At 36.8% G+C, this 17870-nt stretch overlaps 2 protein-coding genes across 3 annotated transcripts; one reads left to right on the top strand and one right to left on the bottom strand.

Annotated features, from left to right (window-relative positions):
* The first annotated feature begins 1925 nt into the window (after positions 1–1925).
* LOC114532849 (hydroxylysine kinase-like) lies at positions 1926–8482 on the top strand. Of its 2 annotated transcripts, XM_028554448.1 has the most exons (3): positions 1926–2303; positions 2391–2650; positions 7708–8482. In XM_028554448.1, exons 1-3 carry the CDS (start codon positions 2129–2131, stop codon positions 8329–8331), a joined length of 1059 nt encoding a protein of 352 aa, XP_028410249.1. In that variant the 5' UTR covers positions 1926–2128; the 3' UTR covers positions 8332–8482. The 2 variants fall into 2 exon arrangements, with proteins under 2 accessions (XP_028410249.1, XP_028410248.1); XM_028554447.1 differs by having other exon boundaries at positions 1926–2650.
* A 2632-nt stretch (positions 8483–11114) lies between these two features.
* On the bottom strand, positions 11115–15656 carry LOC114532844 (SIN3-HDAC complex-associated factor-like). The gene is made up of 3 exons (XM_028554444.1): positions 15356–15656; positions 15149–15287; positions 11115–11946 (listed from the first exon to the last, which is right to left on the bottom strand). The coding sequence occupies exons 1-3, from the start codon at positions 15584–15586 to the stop codon at positions 11627–11629; spliced, it is 690 nt and encodes a 229-aa protein (XP_028410245.1). The 5' UTR covers positions 15587–15656; the 3' UTR covers positions 11115–11626.
* Positions 15657–17870: the final 2214 nt, after the last annotated feature.

The following is a 17870-nucleotide window of genomic DNA, read 5'->3' as shown; positions in this document are numbered from 1 at the left end:
TAAATAGTCCAAGACGAGGGTGTGAAGTTGTTTTTTTATAGCCAAACGCCTAAAATCGCTAAATACGCTGAATTGCTCGCCTTATTTACATGCCATGTTGTTGTTGTTCATTTCAAGTACATAAAGTCCTTTTTAAGCTCTTAACATTTCCTTTTCACATTTCTATTATTCCTAGATATTTGTTTTAATTCATTTCGTCTTATCTTCTGGAGATATATTGTATCTAAAGCATGTATTACATGTTTTCTAAACTCAAAATTGTTTTTGCTAGCATAAAATAATTTCATATTCATAAACTAGTTTTTAGCTCAGAAGATCCACTTTATCCATCTTTTTAAAAATTTTAAGTCAAATGGGACATCGCCCTAAAGGTTTTGTTTAAATCAGCATTTTTTTGTCAAAAATTCGATTTTCCTAACAATTTTCAACATGACACTTGCCAAGCAAGTTACGCATGCGCACATTGGTCAAAAAACCGTGTGACTCGATTGAGTCGATTCGGCTTCAGTTTCAAATCTGTATATAGCAACACCGCGGAAAAATGTCTGCGCACGCGCCGAAATAACAAAATATGATGGTAAATCTAAATATCAACTTTTTGAACAAAACATCCCATTAGTTGATAAAATATAAGTTAAGAAAAGGCAAAAATATACAAGACGGCCAGACAGAACATAAATTAAAAGTCTTCTAGCATTTAGAGTATCGAACGAACTGGAATTCACGGTAAATTTTCCTTTTTTTACGGGGTGGCTCTAGAATATTTTTCGAAAACAAAAGTTTAAACCTAAAAGTTAAGAAAACCCGCGGAAAGTTAAGCTTTCTAATCTATTTAAATTGTAAAATACATCTTAATCTTCAATCATGGAAAACACGTAAACGTCTCGTATCTGGCGACATATTTTTTTTTAATAAAACGTGTCTCAATTAAAAGTTCGGAAACTGTCGTTGCTTATTTGATAAACAAAATGTTTGAGACGAAAAATTTGTTAACAGTCACCTTTTACCGGTGTTTTTGTTGGATGCCACTTCTAGGACTCTCTGGACGTTTTTTCTCTTAGTTTCTATAATGCAGTGTTTATTTATGCCCTCAAAATATGGATTTGAAGACACGAATGAAATCACTCCTTTTTACCGCCATTTTTAGCCTTCGGAAACGTTCGGAACGCTTCTTAATTATATTTCATGAACTCCGGTCGAAATATATGAGATTACAAATAGTATGACTTCGTCTTTACCGTGCTTTTACCGTGCTTTGGTCCGAAGCACGGTAAAGACGAAGTCATACCATTTGTAATCTCATATATTTCTCCCTTCGTTCACTCATATAACCCCAATTATACATCAGGCTCCTCAGCCCTTGTATAATTGGAATTATTTTTAATCTCACTTACAGGCAGAGTTGACGCGTGCGCAGACGTTTTTCCGCGGTATTGTATATAGCTAATCTGCGCCCCATATTGCTCCATATCTCTCTCCTCCGCAGAGGCTTTTAAAGGAATGAATTCGGAATTGACCGTAACGAAAAAGATGGCGGCATGTACATTTTACCAGAATGCATTGCGGAAATTAAGAATGATTGACTGAAAAAAGATGGCAAGAAAAACACCTAGTGACGTGAAATTTTAACACAGCGAAGAAAATAACTTCCTGTTTTATGCCTGTCCTTTAAAAGACGTTAGTTCGCTTTTTTAAGCGATTTTCGACCGCAATGCATTCTGGTAAAATGTACATCCGCCATCTTTTTTGTTATGGTCAATTGCGCTAGAAGGTGGAATTGCGCTAGAAGGTGACGTATAATTGCGCAGAAGGTGGAATTGCGCTAGAAGCAGCGGTTGTCAGATATGAGATACGTCACCTTCTAGCGCAATTCCACCTTCTAGCGCAATCCGAATTTATTCCTTTAAAGCCTCTGCGGAGGAGAGAAGCTCCATATATGGATGGGTCCTTGGCTGCAGGCTAATTTGGATACAAGTCAAGTACTCGCCAAGCCCAAGTACTCGCCAACAAGCAAACGTTTTATTATCACTCTTTACTGTTTGGCAATAAACATTTACGTACAGTTTACTGGGATAACAATTGCAGAACAAGCAATATTTTGTTTTCAATTCTTGACGTCAATGTGTACATGACTACATCAATGGCAATGGAACGTCCACGTGTCACTCAAGTGAAAGCTATCCAATTGGCAAATGAAATATTTGGCCTTGAAGTTGACTTAAACTCGAAGAAGAGTGCTAAAGAACTAGACAGTTATGATGATAAAAATTTCTACCTTAGTGGCGTGAAAGATGGCAAGCCAGGTGAATTTTTATTGAAAGTTTACAACCAATGTTATGATGAACTGGATCTCGTTGATGCTGTGCACAAACTTATATTTTGTCTGGTAGATGCTGGGATCGCTTGCCCTGTGCCACAAAAGACCTTGGCTGGCAATTATCTAGAAGTACGCAATTTACCATCAACACCAAGTAACGATCAAGCAAAAAGAATAAAACTTGATGATAATTTACGTCCTTGTATTGTGTGTTTGTTCACCTTCTTACCTGGCAAGACAATGCAGGATTTCAAAAAGAATGGTCACACATTCAAATATCAATTCTTCCTTCAGCTTGGTCAGGCTGTGGGTAATGTTGCTAATGCATTAAAGGTATTGTGTTTTGTATGAAGCATTATTAGGGTCATACTTTTACCATATTATTAGTTTATTACCAAATTGAAATTCTGTTGTGCTAATTCTCATTATATGTTTCGTTTATTCATGGTTTATTCGAATAACATAATGGCAGCATCCTATTCTTTATGGTTTTACTCACTGAGCTAGTATATTAAAATTCCTGGAGGACTTGCTCTCGGTCAAATAGTGTCGCCAAAAAGATGGCGGATTTTGAGCTTTGCTGACGCCACATGGTTCCTTTTGCTCATGGTAGTTACCACTGACATACCGCAATACAAGGCAAAAAAACTGTGTCCATCTCCCTCCTGGTTTTTATGAAAATATTTTCGGCTTTCAGTATATATCTTTTTGTATTTCATATAAAAAGGATAAAAGTGTTCTTCTTTCAACAAATAGAAAGGAGACATAGTTATGACATAGACACATGTCTGATGTTGTGATTGGCCTAGTTCACTTATCGTAGAGTTTTTTCTCATTTAGCTGTTATCTTTAATAGCATCCAGGTAAGCCGGTTTTTATAACAATTGTTTTTTGCCTTTGGACTATAATATAAACTGATTACCAAAGGCTCTGAGCCAATAAATCCATCAAAACTTATGGTACAAACAGCAAATATACTATTTTCGACCTTTGGTACATTACAGTGCAATGTTTAATGTTATATACCCAAACTTTATCATTTTTCTTGACTTGTGTGGGGAAGAAATTAATCCTGGCAGTGTCAATTAATTGTCTATACCTATGTGGTTCATGATAGCAAATATCAATGTTAAGGTAAACCTCTCCCCACTCCCCAGTGAGTCTACTAGATCCTATCATCAATTAACATGATCTGACTAGCAAAAGTGCTGAGTGGGTGCTGATACAAAGTAATAAATTTTTGCTGTAAACAGTGTAAAAATTTCAACCTCTGATAGTGGCTATTAAATTCTAGTTAATATATTATCTTGTTTGCCTTTTCAATCCAAAGTCAATTTATCAATTCCATGCATGATTTTTTTGCTTCTTGCACCTGTGAATAAATCTTGATCAGATCTCAATTTTATTTTTCAGGATGAAGATACCATGAAATAAAGCAAGAGATGACTTGTCATGCAAATTGCTGGAACATTGAACTGAGATAATTGCCATGTTAACTGATATTGTTGTTGGCTGGTGTTTTTATGACAATTGTTATATTTATGAAAAAAATAAATATAAACATGCATTGACTGAGCAGTGTGTCTTCCATCTGCACCAACTTTTATAATTTTCTGTTTATGGTATCACCCAACTTCCAGGGGGCTATGTTCATTAGGCTAATCAGGAATAATAGAGTCTATGGAGGGATGAATATTATTCATTACCATGACCAGGGGTGCAATTAGACAATATTGAAAACTCTTATAGCCCATTGAGGTACAAGCTGATGACCTATATGGAACGGACATTCGCAAGCTGACAATTTTTATTAACAATTTAGTATAAATTTAGTTTCAATGATTCTATTTGATTCAACCAATTGATTTGCATGCAATTTGATTAAATTAGTGGCCAAGTCAATACAGCTATTTAGCACGCCGCCGGCACATAAGTTAAATAATGAAATTGAGGTAGTCGAGACATTTCGAGACAGTTATCTGTAAAGACAAGTGAAGAGTCATTTTAGTCCGTAGAGATTCACTCTTTAGGTATTGTAAATTCGTTTATGTTCGGATCTTTGATATTTATAATCTTTTAATCATGGTCTAATCGCTATCTAATCAATTCTAATGTATTAAAATATATATTACGAAAAATCCGAGTACCGGATTGTGTATGGTTTTGCCCAAATGAAAACACTAAATGAAATATAGTATATTATGCAAATATAATTTTTGGATGAAACTATATTCCGGCACTTACTATTAGTCAGCTGCCCAGCATCTTGCCTGTGCTTTGGCCCCCGTTTCTGTAGATATATATAAAGTCCTGAAGACATTCAAGAGAACATCATTAATAATTGCACACTTTTAGTAATATTTCTGCAGTTCAGGGTTCAAAAAAGCCTAATTGATGTCCATTAATATCCAGTTGTCCTCAAAAAATCAGACAATAGTGCCAAAAAGTTCAAGCATTTCGTTTTGTCCACATTTTTTTGACGTTTTAATATAGATTTGTTCTTGCAATTGCAAAAACAGCGTCTACGACTTGTATTGATTTTAAAAAAACACTTTATTGCAGGCCAGGCCGAAAAATATATCCGAAAGAAACAAAACAACAAAATTTGACGGCAAAAAAATCATAATAGAGAGCTTAAGCATGCGACGTTTCTGTCAACAAGGACGTCACGCGTACAAAATTTTGGCGTTATAGATGGCGTCAGCTGTTTTTGTTTAAAATCAGAAACCGCAGTCCGTGCAGTTTCCCGTCGTAGATTTTAAGCAAGAACGGCTGACACCATTTCTAGCCGTTAAATTTTGTACGCGTGACGTCCGTGCTGACAAAAACGTCGCATGCTTAAGCTCTCTAATAATAACCAGAGGGGAGACCCTGTTAATTACAAAATCCAGGGGGGAGAATGATACTAAACTATAGCGGGCTCAGAATTGAGCCTGGTCAATGGTAAATACCATGACCAAAAGGAACCGTGTGAACCATGTGGCGTCAGCAGAGCTTCTGGCACTGCGCAGAAGGCGAAGTCCTGTGATTTGTTGAAGCCAACTCGTGTTAGAAGAATTTCACTCCCCCCGGAAACAAAACAAAAGCCAGCGTGCTCGAAACTCGAGCTTGAAACTGTTCGAAGGGCGCTTTTTGGCCTTTTTTTCGTGTTTATGTATTTCTAATGAAAAGTATACTATAGGATAAAATAAATTGCTATAAAAACTGACAGCATGACCAACTTGATGTGTTCTCTTCCAAATCTAGAAGAGATTCGCCTCCGAAGAGGTCTGAACGCTTGGCCTCCGAAGAGGTCGTTTGGATTTCTTAAGGCCCATTTACACTACACAACTTTTGCTTACAACTGTTGCATGCAACCTGCCTACAACACGACTTGCACAGTGTAAATCAAGCCAACAATACGCTTACGACAACTGCGTGCAACACGAAAAAAGTTGTACGATTTTGAAACATGTTTTAAAACTCCACGACTGTCGTAGCCAAATATGGTAAAAAAGTGGCGTATTGTGCACAAATATGTTCCTTTCTGGGGCTACAATTGGGTACAATACATGTTAACTTATAACTTCAAAATGGCGGATGTAAGCAAAGCTGTAATATCTAGCAAAAGAAAATCCAAGGACCCAAAGATATTTACTGACGAAGAAACAGAAACGCTTATTAACCTGTGGAGTAAGGAGCCAGTCATTTATCAATGTAAACACAAAGACTTGTTCAAAAGCGAGATAAAATCCGCGAAATTTTATACAACTCCTGGTGATTGTAAACTCAAAGTTGTACAAGTGTGGATCATGAGCAAGTCGTGTTGTAGGCAGGTTGCATGCGACAGTTGTAAGCAAAAGTTGTGTAGTGTAAATGGGCCTTTACAAAATTTGATGTAAGAAATCCAATTCGGTAAATTTGATATACATAAGAATGTATTCAATACAAAAGGATTCATTTATAGTTAGAAAACGTACAAAAAGAACCCTCCAATTAAACTACAACGAAATAGCGGTACCTCGAAATAAAATATGAACTAGTGTTGTATAAAAAACGCAAACAAATTGGCGAACAAATGACGGTAGTAATCGATACCTTTCGGATAAAATGAATAGCAGGTTTATCCTATAAATAGGACTTATCTGTTGGATAAGTTATCAATCTTTTTAACCGCCTCATGACTCATGTGTTATATTGGAACACCGAACACCTATAGTGATAATAGTATAATTGACCCTTACAATACAATACAATGCAAAGGCCGAGCCAACGGATTTTGGCTATGCTGCACACAGCTATATAGAGTGAAGTGCTTTTATTTTGGTTGTTCGTTACAGGTGTATCGCAGCTCTTCCTACCCTCTAAGTTTCCCTCTAAGTAATGCGGAAAAACGCGCGCATTTTATGATGTCACGGCGAAGGAATGCAGCGCGGCGAGGCCATGATTTACAGTACGCTTCGTGTTAATTGGGATTTAGGTAGCTGTTACTTTATATAAATGTTTATGGAAATGAATTTAATTCTGAAGATATTTTACGGACGAAATGACCCTTTTATGTAAATCATGGCCATGTATAAAATGCCCACGTTTTTTCGGTTTACCATGTGTACTTTTTACTTCCGGAAAAGACACTCTACAGGGTTTTATTATTCTGGGTACGAGGTTGGGTTATTAATTCAGAGTTTCAAGCGATTCGTTTTCACCGTATGCAAGCTTTAAATCTTTTGTGCAATCTTCTTTCGTTGAATATTTATAATTTAAAGTCTAAAGGCTGCTTTCCACTTACGCGTTTTTATACGCACGTACACGTACGGAAAATTTTAAATGCTTTTAAATTTTCATTATTTAACATCTAGGTCAACTAATGCATACTAAAATATGCAGAAAACTAAGTTCCTTCGATTTATTCACTTGGTTTTTTCAAAGGTAGCATGTACAAGGATTTAGACTTTTACGTGCGTGTACGTGCATATGAAAAACGCGTAAGTGGAAAACAGCCTTAAGTATTAAGTTACGCTTAAAGGCTGCTTTCCACTTTGTTTTTTATACGCACGTACACGTACGGAAAATTTTAAATGCTTTTAACTTTTTATTATTTAACATCTAGGTCAATTAATGCATACTAAAAAATGCAGAAAACTAAGTTTCGATTTACTTATTTTTTTCAAAGGCAACAGGTATAAGGATTTAGACTTTTACGTGCGTGTGAAAAACGCGTAACTGAAAAGCAGCCTCAAGTCTTACCAATTTCCGTGGTGTCTAATTATACTATGCGAATTAAGTATTTAAATTATCACTTCGCAAATAAAATTTGCCAATATATTTTGATCAAATTTAGTCCCGAATATCATCGCGGACCTATTTTTTTACTTTGTTTTAAGTTAAATTTCATTACGTTATCGTTTTAGGATTTAAATTGTCCTGTCCTGACGAAAAGGGAATATCGCTGGGATCTGTATTACTTTGACACAATGTTAAGTGGACTTGATTTTATTTCATCAAAACAAAAAGAGTTAGTAAAAGATGTGGAGAATTTATTCAAAAGGTTTGTAAAGCCTCGATTGGATGTTCTTCCAAAGCAATGCATCCATGGCGATATTACTTGCGGAAATGTAATTATCAGAAAAAACCCTGATTCGGAGAAGTTAGAAGTTTCAGGTTTCATTGATTTTGGAGATGTCAATTATAGTTGCAGAGTTTTCGAAATTGCTATCGCCGCTGCGTACATGATGAATGTAGCTGAAGATGACATAATCAAAGTTGGTGCGTACACAGTTGCTGGATTTCATGAGATTTGCCCCCTATCCCAGGAAGAAAGTGATGTAATATTTTATTGTATTCAAGCACGGTTGTGCATGTCTGGTTGCTTTGGTGCCGAATCCTGCGAGACGCATCCTGATAATGCCGAGTATTTTCTATGTGACGCAAGAAGAGTTTGGAGAGTTTTAGAAGCGCTGGCGAGCATTGATAAACACAAATTTGATAAAATGTGGAGAGAACTTTACAACAGCGTCCAAAAAAAACAATTTTAAAATGCATGCATGTATGAGTTGGTCGTTGTACGGCAATTTTATATTTGCAATTATTGTAAATGCAAAGATTATAATAATCCTGTCAAAAAGTAAATCAATGATTAATATAGCAAAGACAGGGACGCAAAATTGAGGAGACACTATTTCTCAGGGGCAATTTTCATTAATAAAAAATATGTATTGGGACGGTTTGGCTGTTTGAGTTTGTTTTTCTTAACAATTCGGAAATTTAGAATGCAGACATGCAATTTCTTGCTTTTTTACGCCAGTGGGGAAGGTTCCAGATCTGTTTCTGTAAAATAGGTAAACTTAAATTCATGGACAACGAATCATATTATTTCCTATTATTTCCTTTCCTCATTTGCAAATCAACAGGAAGAGGGGTGTTTGGTATGAAAAGAGCTACAGTTTGTCATGCTCAATTCAACGCTGTTTTGAGATTTTCGACGTGCAATGTATGTACTCTGTGGCGAAACCTGATTGACAGGATTATCATCATGACCGATCATTCCAATATCTCACGGCCAAAAATCCACAAAACAAGAATCCAAAGCATTGTATATAAGTTTTTTAAAAATTCATCATGTGCACTTAGCTTAATGATTTTCGTTAGAATCCACGTGACTGAGTCAGGGTTAGATCATCCAATCATGAGGTAGTACATGTTCTTGAATGAGAGCTACTGAAGTAGTGATCTGATTGAAGTTAATGAGTTCACGGCAACCAGGTATATAATCCATCGTAATTATCGCTACTCTGGTTTTAATAAAATAATGAAAGTAATCATCACACAAAGATTAACTTTCACGACCCAACGTTTCGACACTCCGGTCTAGTGTCTTCATCAGGGGTTGATGAAGACCTAATGAAGACACTAGACCGGAGTGTCGAAACGTTGGGTCGTGAAAGTTAATCTTTGTGTGGTGATTACTTTCATGATTTTATTAAAACCAGAGTAGCGATAATTACGATAGTGATTTGATGTTGTAGAGAACTTTTGTGAGCAGAATTGAGTCTCATGTGCTCTCTCAAGGAAGATCAGGTTAGACCTTACCCAGTATCGTATTTGTGACCTCGATCAAAGGTATTTAACGAGGATTACAGATATCTTTGAATGAGGAATGATAAAAGTTCCTTTCCAAAAAAAACCCCAAAGCCATTTAGTTCGTCTCTGCATTGCACTGATAGCAGTGATTGCTGGGCAAATGTTGTAATTTTCTAATATTTCAGCATTTCTACAGTTGTGAATGTCAGCAAATGCAAAATAAACTCGTCTTCGCTACAAGACAGGTGCTTTTAAAGAGTCAAAATACTAGTTTACAAAAATTTTTGCCCCCCAAGGTGGCGGCTAGTTACGAAGCTCGTCATGTGTGACGTCACAGGCAAGTGGTCTAGAGAAAATTAAAAACGCCTATAAGAAAAAACCCTAAAATTATTTGTCACCTGGGTTCCTAAATTTCTCGTACCTTGGTGAAAAGTCCTTAATACCCGTTTTACTCTAACTCTAACTGGGTTTTGCAATAACACGTTGGAAATTTTAAAGTATTTATTATATATTGTAGTCACTATATCATTCAAAAATTTTAAGCACGCAACATGCATTTTAAGATTTTGCAATAAGTTTTTCTTGCGTCTTAAAATTTTTCTTACATTTCCTACTTACGATTCAAGCGTGTAAACCGCTATTGTCAGTTCATCTCAGCCCGTTTTTTTGGGATAAAACCGATTACAATGATGGAAATGGCGAGCCAGGTTTGTAACAAAAGAAATCTCTTCAAAGCCTGCTATCGTCTTTCTTGTAATCGAAAATGCGAAAGTATAATAAAGGATTCTTATACTAAGCCCTCTGGCCGGGTCCATGTAACCGTCCTCTTAAAACTAATTTATAAATAATGTTACTAAAATATAAACAGTATACAATCCTAGTATATAATATCAATACATATAGATACTTCCCGAATATGCTTGAGTGCACACAAAACAATAGCTTGGAAACGAGGCGGGCAATAAAATCTTTTGTTAGTAGGAAGCTTTTTATTGCGCCAGAACAAATTCGGGAAGTGTCTATTGACACTTCTAAACATTCTTATATTTCCTAATATATCCCTGCCCAGCCATATAAGTCCCGTACACTACAGTCAATTTATTGGCACGGCACCGCTAAAATTGGTTCCCCGTACCCAATTTTATTAATGCATGTTCAGGCTAATAATACAAAGGCCATTTTAGCCGTGTCGTGCTGATAAATTCAGTGCAGTGTAAACGGGGCAATAGTCCATGGCATAGACCACCGGATTCACATGGTCACGACATCACTTTAAGTTTTTTTACGGCTACTGTCCCCAGAACTTTTTTATTTGGCAGATCATGTTAAAGCAACCATGGTATCATATTTCTAGGGGGTAAAACTCGCTTTGATATTGCTAATTTTGATGTCGTGACCATGCAAATCTGTTATAGTGTAAACACGGCCTTAGAGACCTCAGGACTTTTGCGAGGACTTTATCTGTCAAATGGCAGATATAAACTTAATAGATCTAGCTAGAACGTTTATAAAACAAACATTTTAATTTTAAAGGTAATAGACGTAAGTTAAGAGATTGCTTCGAAAAGAAAGCGCAAGGGAGGGGAGGGAGCTGACCCTAGCCATAGACGAGAGAAAGCACCGGCTTGGGGTGATTAGAATGTTTGCTTGAAAAACTCGAAGGCATTGCTTAGATTGCCAAAAAAACTACAACCTCATCTGCTAAGGCTAGAGGTGGGGGGTCCCTGATGCACGCACCCTCGAGTAAACCATCCCTACTGAAAGAGAATACGAATAGGTGACGTATAAATCAGACAACGACATGGAAATTTGTGTGTACAAATTAGACGAAGAAAACCAAGACGCAATCTACTTCTGAAGTATAACTGATGAGCTAAGAAAACCATGCTGTGTCTGGTAGACTGTTGAAATGACAAAGAGAAGAAGGCTATCCTCTTTTATCTCTCAACAACATCGAAGTGTCTAAATGAGCCAAAAGGAAGGAACCTGTTCAACGGAACCACTGGAAAACAGGATATTCCTGCGTGAGTGGAGTCAAAATCGACGAACGAGGTTCACCAATTCTTGCGAGTTAGCTGAAATAATCCACACGATTTGTGATTTGTTGAATCATTTTCTGTACAAATGGTATTTCGGTAAAACACCCGGAAATACTAGTCGAGATGGCTAATTTTGTTGTTTCAATCAATCAATGTGCTGAATAGCGTGGTTTTTAAATGTATGCAAACGGCACACAATATACTTTCAGGCCTAATTTTCCAGCGAGTTTTGTTTCACAAGACTTTGTCCTCGGGCGCAGTAACAATAAGGCTTGAGCAGTTTTGGATCAACCAGCACCTCGCCATTTGGGCCTTTAAATATAGTTCCACAACACACTTCCTCTCTTCTCCAACCAGACAGATTAATATATGGAAATTTCATTTCATTCTCCATTAATTGAGGGAAAACAAAAGATGTTTGACAAGCGGTGGATGTTCGACCATTGTCAGCGATGGCAGAATCTGATATCTCGCTTGGTGATGGACTGCACGAAGGCGGTGTACTGGAATCACTGAAACGATGACTTGTTCCTGTAGAAGAACGGTATCACATTCATATCATGAATAGTACGAAAACTATAGTCGATGTTGTGCTTGGTGTCATGGGAAGGATCCAAGTTAGAGAATGGGGAACGGGGTGGGGAGGCATCTTGACCAATTCTATCCTACTTATGTTACCGTTTTTCAGCCGTATAAATATAAGCTGTATATGCAGTTGGATGTCGATGTTTATCTAATGTGTACACAACGTTTGACGTCGTTTTGACGCCGTGTTCAAGTTCAACTCCCTGAAAAATGTTCAAAACTGCAAAACCTGAATTGTAAGCTCGAAAAGCATAACAGGGGCATGCATGTACGTGCGAAACAATAAACCTTAGAGCCGGAAAAGACTGTGAGAGCCAGGCAAACTAGACTTTAAAACAATTTGACAATGTTGAGGGTTTTTGCTAGGGCCGGTTGTTCGGAGCCTGATTAGTGTTAACCCTTACGGAAATACTTATTTGCCTCCCACTTGCCCTACGCCTATTGGCATTAATTTGATTAAACGTCAATCAGAGGGTCGTTATGTTCTTGAAAGAATCAACCAATCTAGTAAAACCTGATCTATGTATGAAAAAGTAAGGGGGGGGGGGATCTAATGTATGATACAAGAATTTTGTGACATGTATGATACCATAACAATTAGCTAATACATAACTTACAAGACGGAGCAAACATACTGCACAAAAGCAATTTACACAATCATGAAGCCTAATTAATGGATGTTTATATTCATATCATATATATTAATATTGTTTTATTTTCAATAATCGTAATAATGAAATTCTTTAAAAAGCACTGAAATTTACGCTTGGATTTACAGGATTGTTGTGCCGACGTGTGTGTCATATAGACAAAAGTTTGTAAATTCATCTTCTGGGTTGGCTAAGAGGGTGTAATTAATGCTCGTACACAAAGTTAGGCACATTTAAGTTTAACCTTAAGTGTCAGCGTGAGTGAATTACAGCACTGAGCGGTATATTAGCCTCCTTTCGATATGAGAAATAGTTGATTGGCAGAACGCTCCACGTTTAATCTCGGCCAAAAACATGCAGACGGATGTGCGAATTGTGATGCGCTTTTTTGAGAGACCTTTGAAACATTGAACACGCCCTTTACTCCAAAGAATGAATGGTTTTTGTTCAAGATTGCATGGTTAACCTCTGTTGTCTGTCTGTCATGTTTCAACACAACTAACACATGACGCAAAACACCAATATTCAAAACGACGATTTCGAAAAAGAAACTAATACATCTCTCAAAACTGTCAACAAATAAATATGAAAAAGACGGTGTTTACCGTGAATACTAGAATATTCATATACACGATGCATAAAGAAAAGAATGCTTGAGCAATGCATGCGCCTAAAGTCTAAACACAATTGAGTTGGATCATATTAACTGTAGAGTCACAGATTTCCTGATGTAGGCTCAAATGTCAAAGTGCTTAGTTATAAAATATTAGGTCAGAGCCAGGTATAAGCTTCAAAAGAGGTGTAATATAAACACAGCTTTTGAGTGGAATAATGGGTCATTTGTCATAATCTTATCAATGGATTATTACAAAAAATGATTTTTATACCAGTTGAATAATTTCACTGTTACAAAGACCAAGTGGAATAAAAATTTGCATAAAATATCTTATCTATCGATGTATCCAATCAGTGAAAATTCTTTCAAACAATGAACATTTCTAGCCTATCAGGCAACAAAGTCTACTTGGTACTAGTTTTAAAAGGTATTTATTGATGAAATGCTGGCAGAGAAATAGCTCATATAGAGTTTCTAGTCCTTATAGCTATAGAACAGCTTTCACACATCATACCAAAATAATATAAATAAATTAATTTAGGGTAAACAGGAGTTTGTTGATAACAGGAGTTTGTTGCTCTGTGACCATGTGCAGCAAGGCATCTCAAATGCAAACTGAATTCAAATGCAAACTCACAGTTTCATTCCTGTGAGAAGACTATTAGGTCGATATATTTTTGGCAGCTGGTTGTTTAAAAAAACTGTATAGTATGTGATAATAACAAAAACACTTACACCAAAATATATAGCATGCAACCTCAATAATGGGATTGCTGGGGAAGCAATGTTTGCATTAATATAATGGATTTAAATTACATGTGTGGGAATCCAAACATTTAAAAATTGAATATATAATGTTGTATTTATTATTACAGATTACAATTCTATCTCACTTTAATTGTTCAACATAATAATATCATCACAGATGGTTTTAAAACTGTTAATGTTAAATTGGCCTAGATGGTGTTGAACAATTTTGGGTGATGTCTCATTACGATTTTGGCTTGATATGCATTTCCTGCACTAGGGTATATTAACACTACCATGTCATGGTCTAACATTGCTCTGGTACTATGCCTCTTTTTAACCATAAGTTAGCTGCATGCCAAATTGGCCTTATTAAACTGAAGAAATCTTCTCTCTCAATAACAAACAATTTTATTCTTTTTTCGACTTGTGGACCTTTAGTTAGTATCATAGTATTTATTTTATTCAACTAAGACAAGACAGAAGTGGACAGAATTGCAGCAACAAAATTCATGAACTAAAGCTTCTTAAAGCAGTTGCAGGAGACAAGATTTTGTGTGAATTTGCTATCATTTCCATGCAAGACAATAAGCCCGGCACTGTCACCGTAGTTTACCAAACCAACAGACACAAAATGGCTGTTTATAGGGTTTACAATTTTTTAAATACAACAGTGTCACAGCTTTACTTTATCTGATTTGATCTATTCAAGACAAACATATCTTTCGGACATATAGAATCGCCCGTCGGTACGTATTTCAACTTTATATAACACTACTAGATCGTTGGGGCTGTAATGTCTTAATAGAGTATCTATTCTCTATTCTCTATCCATTAACTGATTGACAAAGGCAAGGGGTAGTAACAAAAGGAATACTGAAATATAACTAAATGCATTTGCGTTCGAAACCTCTCTGATAGGCTCTTGTTTTGAAACAGAGCTAAATTAAAGCCACATCTCATACAACACTCGCAGCCATTTTTACGAGTCTAATTTCATTAGAGAAATTGGATAATTATTTCCATTGAATATCGGCAAAGACCCTCCAATGTTAACACGAGAGAATAACATTGTGAACAGATAAACCTCACAAAAATAAGAAAATATCGAAGACTATGACCCGTTGAAACTCACCCTTGCCTTTTTGATCGTTGTCATTGGGTGCTATAGCTGTGTTGGGCATTTTTTCGTCCGATTTTTCTGCGGTGGTTCTCTCGTCTGTTGATGTTGAACGTCTCGAGCCCCTTCGAGATTTGCATTTTCCGTCGACAACCTGAAGGGAATATCAAAAATATACAATTGCACCACAAACGGTTAGTTTCCAGCAAATAACATACTCACATGGCTCCATGATCGTTTGTTTTCTTTAGGTAACTTTTGCCAACGTTTTACGAGCAAAACGCAAGCATTACAAATCAGACCCGTTCGGGAACCTTGCTCGACGTTGAAGCAAGCCGTGAACAGATTTTCGTATTTTTCTGTCGGAGTAAAACGCGAACTAGAGGATTTTGACCCACAAATGCAACAACCACTGCTAGAACGATAAACCTTTGGTTTGTGCGAGCCAAACATTATGTATAAGATGTCTTTTTTGTTTAAATGTTATGTAGTGTCAGTATCAAAAATCCTGCCAACATTGACATGCAAGAAGGATCCCAAGAGGGGGAGGACCCTGAAAAAACAAACAAACTGCGCATGATCGGAAGTTATATACGAGTTTTCCCCAATGGTTTTTCCCATTGGTTTTTCCTCGCCAAAGGTCAGAGGTTATATAGATTTCTCGAAATCAAAGTTTTTTGCCTATTGTCTTAAAAAGTGCGGTAAAACGGAGGTACATGTTGCAGGGACAAATCCCTTGACGGTTGCCACACGGCGGTGATGTCCTATGGCCACACGAGGAAATGGTTCGTGCTACATGTATGTCGTGGTTGTTCCAGGAGCAAGCAACAAGGAGGAATTTCGTTTTGAGCAATTCCGAAATTTTCAGGCAGAGCCAATCAGAATTCCTAAATTTTTAATACTTCATGTAAAATCGCAAATGATGTAACGTTTTACCGGAAGTAGTCAAGATATATGCATTCTGATTCTGCAAATCAAATTTTGTCCCTGCGACATGCGTCCAGGCAAGATCTAGGCCAATAGTGAAACGCGGTATTTATGTAGTATACGGCCCCGTCCACACGATGCCGGAAGAATTTTAAAACGCAAAAATATTTCTCCGTTAAAATATTTATCCGCGTCCACACGTCAAACAAAATTAAAAACGATTTGCCTAGAGTTACTTGATCCCGCAGTACACCTCCATGTTCGCCACCCGCGTGTAACAGGTGGGATGTCGAATTCAAAACAGAAATCTAAACCCAAAGCAAAAAACAAGAATGAGAACTTTGTTTGGGCCACTGTTTGGACAGACGGCAAACTTGTATATATTAAATGCCGTGTACAAAAGACTGGGTTATAACCAAATGCTCCGACATTTTGGACATGTTTCTCGCGTAAAATGGTTCGTCGGCAAATGGTAATGTAAAAAGCATTGTCGAAGATCTCACACACCATGAAATTTTTGCGAAATTTTCTTCCTGCATCGTATGGAAGGGGTAAAAAAAATTGCTTCAAGAAATCTAATTTGGATACCAAATGACTTTTGATAAGTTTTGAGACTGTGAAAGGACTTTGTACTTAGAATTTAGGGTACAACTTATGTTAACACTATGTTACGGTCACAAAACGTATAGCAGGGTTACTTATACATATTTAACAATTAGACAACGAGTCCGAGTTGTCTATGAGCGAATAGTCAACGAAGGCGAAGCCTGAGTTGACTATCCGCTCATAGGCAACGAAGGCGAGTTGTCTAATTGTTTTAGTATACACCCTGTACCTAGATTTAATTTCGAGAAAATAATCGATACACCGCAAAATTACACCGAAAAATAATTTAATTAATGCAATTTTATACGGTCGCGCGAGCGAATTTTTCCCAAACGTGCACTATCACGAATAGACGATGGTTGAGTAGCCAATCAGAATGTAGGATTTGTAATAGACAATAGTCGGGTGTATACTAAATAGGAATAGTCTGCACTTTCAGTTTCACTCAACTGAAAAACTACGCAACCCATCCTTCATTCTAGGCTGCCATGTAGCAATTAAATTGCTTGCGCCGAATTGGTGTTGCAGTGACTGAAAAACGCCTTCTTTTCTTCTGCTGCATTTTTCTTCTAATAGATGAGGAGGAGTAGCCATTCAATGGGGGAGCCTTGAAAAGAGCAATTTGCCGTTCCCCGAGATGAAAACAAGATCCAAGGGAAAAATAAATATAATTATTATATGTGTATAGAGATTTATGCACAGCAGAATGATGAAATAAAAATCGTATTTCACTGTGTAAATTAATCTCATGCAATTTTACTGGACGTACGACGTTTTTCACGTGTCAAAAACTGCCATACACGGCTTTTGATTGGACGTACGATATTCTTCACACGTGAAAAATTGTCGTATGTCATTTTGGCGGCAATTTGTTTACATTTTCTTTCAAAGATGGCGTCACATTCTAAAATCTTTCGGAAAGAATATCTATAACTTCTATTGAACAAAATTACAAAGAAACTGAACGATAATAAATATGTTTTGATGCATTAAATTTCGATTTTTGTTGCTCGCTGTTTTTGTATATTAAAAGCGTGTCGTTGTCAAATTGATTTCTATACACATTTAATAAACAAATTATTTCATGCTTGGCTCCTTTGTACGATTTTTATTATGAACTCGTTGTGAAGGATCGCGAATTCACTCGTTCGCTACGCTCACTCGTTCGTTTTGCGATCCTTCACAACTCGTGCATAAAAGTCGT

This window comes from Dendronephthya gigantea, unplaced genomic scaffold (genome assembly GCF_004324835.1).
Source record: "Dendronephthya gigantea isolate DGI-Jeju-01 unplaced genomic scaffold, DenGig_1.0 000081F, whole genome shotgun sequence".
Lineage (NCBI taxonomy): Eukaryota > Metazoa > Cnidaria > Anthozoa > Malacalcyonacea > Nephtheidae > Dendronephthya > Dendronephthya gigantea.
The sequence above is the reverse complement of the archived record's forward strand: the minus strand, read 5'-3'. Positions and strand labels throughout refer to the sequence as shown.